The sequence below is a fragment of the Salvelinus namaycush genome, chromosome 16 (genome assembly GCF_016432855.1).
Source record: "Salvelinus namaycush isolate Seneca chromosome 16, SaNama_1.0, whole genome shotgun sequence".
Taxonomy (NCBI): domain Eukaryota; kingdom Metazoa; phylum Chordata; class Actinopteri; order Salmoniformes; family Salmonidae; genus Salvelinus; species Salvelinus namaycush.
Genome location: NC_052322.1, coordinates 34475893 through 34484322, shown reverse-complemented (window position 1 = coordinate 34484322; position 8430 = coordinate 34475893). Strand labels below are relative to the sequence as shown.

The 8430-nt window shown below is 47.2% G+C and overlaps 1 protein-coding gene across 1 annotated transcript in view; it reads left to right on the top strand.

The window, feature by feature from the left end:
* The window catches only part of LOC120061347 (plexin-D1-like), a 123373-nt gene that overhangs the window by 82898 nt on the left and 32045 nt on the right, over nucleotides 1-8430 (top strand). Inside the window, exons 20-21 of the mRNA XM_039011095.1 lie at nucleotides 478-592; nucleotides 1162-1269. Of these exons, the coding sequence (XP_038867023.1) occupies nucleotides 478-592; nucleotides 1162-1269 (223 nt within the window). The remainder of the gene's footprint in view (nucleotides 1-477; nucleotides 593-1161; nucleotides 1270-8430) is intronic.

The following is an 8430-nucleotide window of genomic DNA, read 5'->3' as shown; positions in this document are numbered from 1 at the left end:
AAGTCTAGTAACAGCAGGTTATGGGGTTGTAGGACCAAGAGGTAGACATACTGAATTTCGGCAACAAGGTTGAGGTAGAAAATTGGGTTAGTCCGTGAAAGGAACTGAGTTGCAGACGTGTTTTAGATAACAGGGTATGAATATTGGACAGAGGCTGAGAGTCCATATTGGTCAACCAGAAAGCAGAATTGAAAGTCAACCCTCCAGTCACGTGGTTCACCCTGAAGTGGTTGACTCATACCATCACACACATTCCAGTGTGTGTGTGTGTGTGTGTGTGCGTGTGTGTTAGTCTAAATGTATATTTGTCTGATTGTGTGTCAATGTGAGACTGTGTGCATTTCTATTCTCTCTTTCAAAGACCTCAGAGTCTATGTTACAGACCTGCTAAACACTGTTCTGTCCCCACTTCCCTATTTCCTCTCTCCTCATCCCTTCGTCTTCCCCCCTCTCTCTCCCATCCCTTGCCCTTTCTAGGTGCGGGTGGGTAACTTCCAGAGGATCATAGCCAAGGTGCAGCTGGGAGGTAGTGAGCTGGCCATTGTGGTGTCCATCGTGGTGTGCTGCGTGCTGCTGCTGCTGTGCACTGTGGGTAAGTGTTTGGTCTTGTGTCGCCACCGAGGGTGATGGATGTTTGGCTGCCTTGGCGAAGGATGCTCCAAGTGTCAGGGAGATAAAAGGATCTCCAGGGTCAGGGTCTCCCCCTGTCTACACAGCACAAAGACACCACTGTTCCCAGTGTGTGTGTGTGTGTGTGTGTGTGTGTGTGTGTGTGTGTGTGTGTGTGTGTGTGTGTGTGTGTGTGTGTGTGTGTGTGTGTGTGTGTGTGTGTGTGTGTGTGTGTGTGTGTGTGTGTGTGTGTGTGTGTGTGTGTTCTCATGCGGTTGTATGTCTGTGTGTGTCTGTTTTTTTTATGTGTGTCTGGGTGTGTGTGTGTGTGTGTGTCTCCGACAAGTGTGTGTTTTCATTTCTTTCAAGAAGCTGTGTATGTATGGAGCTTTTACAAATGGAGTATGTCCTGATTCATTACAACATGTCAACCTGTGATAACAGGATATGGCTTCAAAGACATCTATTTAATGATCTTATGTCTTCTCTCTGTTTCTCTCCCTCATACTTTCCCTCATTCCCCTTCTTTTTTTTTCTCTCTCGCTCTCTCAGCTCTAGTGGTGTACTGTACTAAGAGCCGGAGGGCGGAGCGCTACTGGCAGAAGACTCTTCTGCAGATGGAGGAGATGGAGTCCCAGATCAGAGATGAGATCCGCAAAGGTGCAGTACCACACACACACACTCACTCCCACATGCACACACACACACACTCATACATGCACGTACGCATACACACACTCACACACACATGCACTTGTACTGAGTTGAAAAGGCAGGAGTGTGTGATCCGTAATGCTACCAGCAGGTCTCCTTTCACCCAGCCATGTTATTAGAGCTCCATTGAATTCTCTCTCATGTTCTCTGATGTTCCTGGGGCTAGGGCTGTGGCGGTCCTGAAAGTTTGTCAGCCGGAGATTGTCAAGCAAATAACTGCCGGTCTCACGGTAATTGACCGTTAATTAACATAAACAGAATTAGCATCTCTTGGCTTCCACGCACAGCCTACAAGCCCTGATGCTGACCTTTGGAACATTTTAAAAAGTATATTACATCCATGTAATATAGCCTACACCTTCACAATAAATCATTATTTATTTTAGACAGGTCTAAAGAAATATGATATGAAGGAAATGTAGTCTATTTCAGAAGAACAGAATAGCATACTCTGAGTTGTCCTTAAGCTAGGCCCTGATCTGGCTATGCCATATGGCTGTGGAACACATTAGTTCATTTAGCAGACAATATTTGCTAAGAATTCCCTTGCATCATTTTTTTTTTTATAGTATGAAGAATGCAATTGAACAAAGCTGAATAAAATAGAAAGGATATTTTCTCCAAATAATTTCCAAGGGAGTGCGCACATGTGGCTATTCTGTGTTGAGTGATTAAATTATGCATATAGGACCTGGTTTTTTGGTAGAGTTATTTATGCAATTTTAGTTGTGATACAAACATTGAGCTATATGTTTTGAATTAAAAAAAAAAAATTGGCCTGCATAATGCAACTCTAATGATGATTTGAAAAAAGTAGCATGAAAGGCATGAGCTCTGCTTTGTTTCTTGCGCAGGCTGTACACACTTCATCAGTCTCTCATTCACAATTTGAAAAGCACTTGATAATATTCTCATCAGGCCTCAAATTTCCCTGTGGCATCCCCCTTAAGCATCTCTCACTCACATGGCTCTCTCAGATATCTAAATTCTTATTAGCCAATGCCCATCATGTATTCAGGTCCTTCTCACAGGCATCTCAGCTCCGAAGTAGGCTAAGAGGGAAGACAGACACATCTGGGACGCAACTGCACGCATCCTTCTTATCGAATTCCGATGCGCATATTGAAAATGTTAGAAGAACTGTCCAGTTTACTTTCGTCAGCCAACAAGATGAGTAGGCCAAACGAACAGCAAAAGCACTAGCCTATGTCAATCTAATATCTCCCATTGTACAAAAGTCGACCTATTCTATTCTGTCCGGGAAATAAATATTCCAAACATAGTCTGGGACAGTTGTGGGATGCGATAGCCACTAGCATCAAAAACACTTTTAAAAGCCATGAGGCTGATGCAACCGATCAGAACGTTTAGCTTAAGATGTTGATAAACTATTAGGCTATTTCTATTTCTTCACATTATAAGCGCAGCAATGTGCACACGTCAGTAGGCTATAAGCGCGAATGTTCCAAAATGCAATCAATTAGCGGGAAAACAGCATAATCGCATTTGCATTCACTTTTGAGAATGCATGTAATGCTTTATTATAAATGTGCATTTTTATGGTGAAAATTATCTTCCCCAAACTTGAAACTCACGCGCCGCCTATGTACAGTGCATTCGGAAAGTATTCAGGCCCCTTGACCTTTTCCACATTTTGTAACGTTAACAGCCTTATTCTAAAATTGATTAAATAAACCATTTGTCATCAATCTACACACAATACCCCATAATGACAAAGTGAAAACAGGTTTTTAGATTTGTTTGCACATTTATTAAATATAAAAAACAGAAATACCTTATTTACATAACTATTTCAGACCCTTTGCTATGAGACTCGAAATTGAGCTCAGGTGCATCCTGTTTCCATTGATCATCCTTGAGATGTTTCTACAACTTGATTGGAGTCCACCTGTGGTATATTCAATTGATTGGACATGATTTGGAAAGGCACACACTTGTCTATATAAGGTCCCACAGTTGACAGTGCATATCAGAGCAAAAGTCAAGCCATGAGGTCAAAGGAATTGTCCGTAGAGCTCTAAGACAGGATTGTGTTGAGGCACTCCACTAATCAGGCCTTTATGGTAGAGTGGCCAGACGGAAGCCACTCCTCAGTAAAAGGCACATGACAGCCCGCTTGAAGTTGTCAAAAGGCACCTAAAGGAATCTCAGACCATGAGAAACAAGATTCTCTGGTCTGATGAAACCAAGATAGAACTCTTAGACCTGAATGCCAAGATAGACCTGAATGCCAAGCGTCACGTATGGAGAAAACCTGGCAGCATCCCTACGGTGAAGCAGGGTGGTGGCAGCATCATGCCATAAGGAGGTTTAAGGAGGGACTGGGAGACTAGTCCGGATCAAGGGAAAGATGAATGGAGCAAGGTACAGAGAGATCCTTGATGAAAACCTACACAGGACCTCAGACTGGGGCCAAGGTTCACCTTCCAACAGGACAACGACCCTAAGCACACAGCCAAGACAACACAGGAGTGCCTTTGGGACAAGTCTCTGAATGTCCTTGAGTGGCCCAGCCAGAGCCCGAACCCGATCGAACATCTCTGGAGAGACCTGAAAATAGCTGTGCAGCGACGCTCCCCATCCAACCTGGCAGAGCTTAAGAGGATCTGCAGAGAAGAATGGGAGAAACTCCCCAAATACAGGTGTGCCAAGCTTGTAGCGTCATACCCAAGAAGAATGAAGGCTGTAATCGCTGCCAAAGATGCTTCAACAAAGTACTGAGTAAAGGGTCTGAATAGTTATGTAAATGTCATATTTCATTTTTAATTTGCAAAAAATGCTAAAAACCTGTTTTTGCATTTGTCATTATGGGGTATTGTGTATAGATTGAAGAGGGAGCAAAACAAATTAATCAATTTTAGAATAAGGCTGTAACGTAACAAAATGTGCAAAAAGTCAAGGGGTCTGAATACTTTCCGAATGCAATGTATGCCAGTTAGGCTCTACACTGGTTGGTAAGCGGATTCATTTGCTTAATTTTAAGAAGATATTTGCCCAGTTTAGTTGTGATACAAACCGTATCAACATACAGGCCTATGGGCTAGGCTACATGAGGTGGGTGACTAGGATTTTAAAAAGTTGCTAAAAAAGGGGATGCACTGTTTCTTGCCTTTCTGCACACGCTGGGCATCATTCACAAGTGAAAATACATCGTTCACAAGGGAGAGGCTAATATTGTCACCCATCAGACTATTCTTAATTTAATATTGTCTTTACATATGGTAAATAATATATGTGTGAAATTAGTTTTGATTTAGAATGGACCATTATCATGCTCCTGTCGAGGAACAGGGCCAGGGGGAAAAATACATGTCATCTATGCACTTAAATAGCGAATGGAGGACGCTTTTCTCGTGGATATTTTTTATGGCAGTCAGGTAGGCTATACTCCTGCTGTAAAGCGAAGAAATGTGCTTCATATTAGGGAAGGTGAGAAATAAATATAGTCGGCCTACCCTATTGAAAGCTCATGAGCTCATGGGCTCTCATGAAGTGTTTGATTAGATTTCGATTACATTTGCATTGATGTCAGAGTGATTAGAGGGACAATAGAGTTCTGAGTACCAGGCAGTTGGCATGTTTGGTAGGCTACTAATGACCATCAGCAGCATCAGAGCTTGAATAAGCCTAGTTATCGTGACTAAATGGTCACATGGAATTTGACTGCGGTCATGACTCGTGACTGCCTGTGTGGCGATAATACGGTCACCGTAACAGCCCTACCTGGCCAAGGCTACATGAGGGAAGACAGAAAACATGGACCATCACCTAGAGATAGGGCTTTTGTGTGTATGTGTACATGTGATGGCAGCAGTTGAGAGGTTTATGCTTAGTAAGTGTGACTCACAAAACACACAGACTAAGTAGTGATCACTCACACACACACACACAAACATGGTGGTGACACACGGCTTCTGTAATGTATACCCTGAAGGGGTGTGTAACGGCGTTCCTCCTCCTCTTCATCCGAAGAGGAGGAGCAGGGATTGAACCAAAATGCAGCTTCTTGAGTTGACATGATTTATTTAAAGAAAAGACGAAAACACGAACTTACTTGATAAAACAAAATAACAAAACTAATGTAGACAAACCTGAACATACGAACTTACAAAAACACTAAGAACGCACAACAGGAAAAATGACTACATAAAACGATGAACGAACGAAACAGTCCCGTATGGTGCAACAAACACTGACACAGGAGACAACCACCCACAAACAAACAGTGTGAAAACACCTACCTTAATATGACTCTCAATCAGAGGAAATGAAAAACACCTGCCTCTAATTGAGAGCCATATTAGGTCACCCTTTAAACCAACATAGAAACAGAAAACATAGACTGCCCACCCAAACTCACGTCCTGACCAACTAACACATACAAAACTAACAGAAAACAGGTCAGGAACGTGACATAACCCCCCCCTTAAGGTGCGAACTCCGGGCGCACCAGCACAAAGTCTAGGGGAGGGTCAGGGTGGGCATCTGACCACGGTGGTGGCTCAGGCTCTGGGCGAGGTCCCCACCCCACCATAGTCAATCCCAGCTTACGTCTCTCCCTCAGAATGACCACCCTCTTACTCCACCCACCTAATATACCGGGTAACATCAAAATAAGGGACAGCTCCGGTACAAGGTAGCTCAGGACGGATAGGTAGTTCAGGATAGAGAGGTAGCTCAGGATAGAGAGGTAGCTCAGGATAGAGAGGTAGCTCAGGATAGAGGGGCAACTCCGGACTGAAGGGCAGCTCCGGACAGAGAGACAGCTCTGGACTGAGGGGCAGTTCTGGATACATGGCAGCTCTGGACTGAGGGACAGCTCATGGCTGGCTGACGGCTCTGGACGCTCATGGCTCGCTGACGGCTCTGGCAGATCCTGTCTGGTTGGCGGCTCTGGCAGATCCTGTCTGGTTGGCGGCTCTGGCAGATCCTGTCTGGTTGGCAGCTCTGGCAGATCCTGTCTGGTTGGCGGCTCTGGCAGATCCTGACTGACGAATGGCTCTAGCGGCTCCTGACTGACTAACGGCTCTGACGGCTCGGGACAGACGGGCGGCTCTAATGGCTCGGGACAGACGGATGGCTCAGACGGCGCTGGGGAGACGGATGGCTCAGATGGCGCTGAGGAGACGGATGGCTCAGATGGCGCTGCGGAGACGGATGGCTCAGACTGATCCTGTCTGGCGGAAGGCTTTGGCTGCTCCTGTCTGGCGGAAGGCTCTAGCGGCTCCTGTCTGGCGGAAGGCTCTAGCGGCTCCAGTCTGGCGGAAGGCTCTGTAGGCTCATGGCAGACGGGCGGCTTTGCAGGCTCATGGCAGACGGGCGGCTTTGAAGGCTCAATACAGACGGGCAGTTCATGCGGCGCTTGGCAGACGGACAGTTCAGGCGCCGTTGGGCAGACGGCAGACTCTGGCCGGCTGAGACGCACTGTAGGCCTGGTGCGTGGTGCCGGAACTGGAGGCACCGGACTGGAGACACGCACTTCAAGCCTAGTGCGGGGAGCAGGGACAGGGCACACTGAGTTCTCAAAGCGCACTATAGGACTGGTGCGTGGTACCGGCACTGGTGGTACCGGGCTGAGAGCACGCACCTCAGAATGAGTGCGGGGAGAAGGAACAGTGCTTACAGGACTCTGGAGACGCACAGGTGGCTTAGTGCGTGGTGCCGGAACTGGAGGCACTGGGCTGGAGACACGCACCATAGGAAGAGTGCGTGGAGGAGGAACAGGGCTCTGAAAACACACTGGAAGCCTGGTGCGTAGTGTAGGCACTGGTGGTACTGGGCTGGGGCGGGGAGGTAGCGCAGGTAATACCGGACCGTGCAAGCGTACTGGCTCCCTTGAGCATTGAGCCTGCCCAACCTTACCTGGTTGAATGCTCCCCGTCGCCCGACCAGTGCGGGGAGGTGGAATAACCCGCACCGGGCTATGTAGGCGAACCGGGGACACCATGCGTAAGGCTGGTGCCATGTAAGCCGGCCCGAGGAGACGCACTGGAGACCAGACGCGTTGAGCCGGCATCATGGCACCTGGCTCAATGCCCAATCTAGCCCTACCAGTGCGGGGAGGTGGAATAACCCGCACCGGGCTATGCACACGTACAGGAGACACCGTGCGCTCTACTGCGTAACACGGCGTCTGCCCGTACTCCCGCTCTCCACGGTTAGCCTGGGAAGTGGGCGCAGGTCTCCTACCTGCCCTTGGCCCACTACCTCTTAGCCCCCCCCCCAAGAAATTTTTGGGGTTTCTTCACGGGCTTCCGTGCTAGCCGCGTACCTTCATAAATCCGGTTTTGAGCTTCATTCTCCGGTTTCCAGCCACGTCTCTTTGCTGCCTCCTCATACCACCGCTCCTGGGCTCGCGCTGCCTCCATCTCCTCACGAGCGCGGCGATATTCCCCAATGTGCGCCCAGTGTCCTTTTCCCTCTAATACTTCCTCCCAAGTCCATGAGTCCTGATCTCTTGGCCGCTGCTCGAACTTGCGCTGCTTGGTTCTGGATAGGTGGGTGGTTCTGTAACGGCGTTCCTCCTCCTCTTCATCCGAAGAGGAGGAGCAGGGATTGAACCAAAATGCAGCTTCTTGAGTTGACATGATTTATTTAAAGAAAAGACGAAAACACGAACTTACTTGATAATAAACAAAATAACAAAACTAATGTAGACAAACCTGAACATACGAACTTACAAAAACACTAAGAACGCACAACAGGAAAAATGACTACATAAAACGATGAACGAACGAAACAGTCCCGTATGGTGCAACAAACACTGACACAGGAGACAACCACCCACAAACAAACAGTGTGAAAACACCTACCTTAATATGACTCTCAATCAGAGGAAATGAAAAACACCTGCCTCTAATTGAGAGCCATATTAGGTCACCCTTTAAACCAACATAGAAACAGAAAACATAGACTGCCCACCCAAACTCACGTCCTGACCAACTAACACATACAAAACTAACAGAAAACAGGTCAGGAACGTGACAGGGTGAAACGGTGGGAGTGTGAGAGGAGAGGGGAAACGAGAGGAGGGAGGAGAGGAGAGGAGGGGGAGGGGGAGATAAGAGGGAGAGGAGGGAGGAGGAA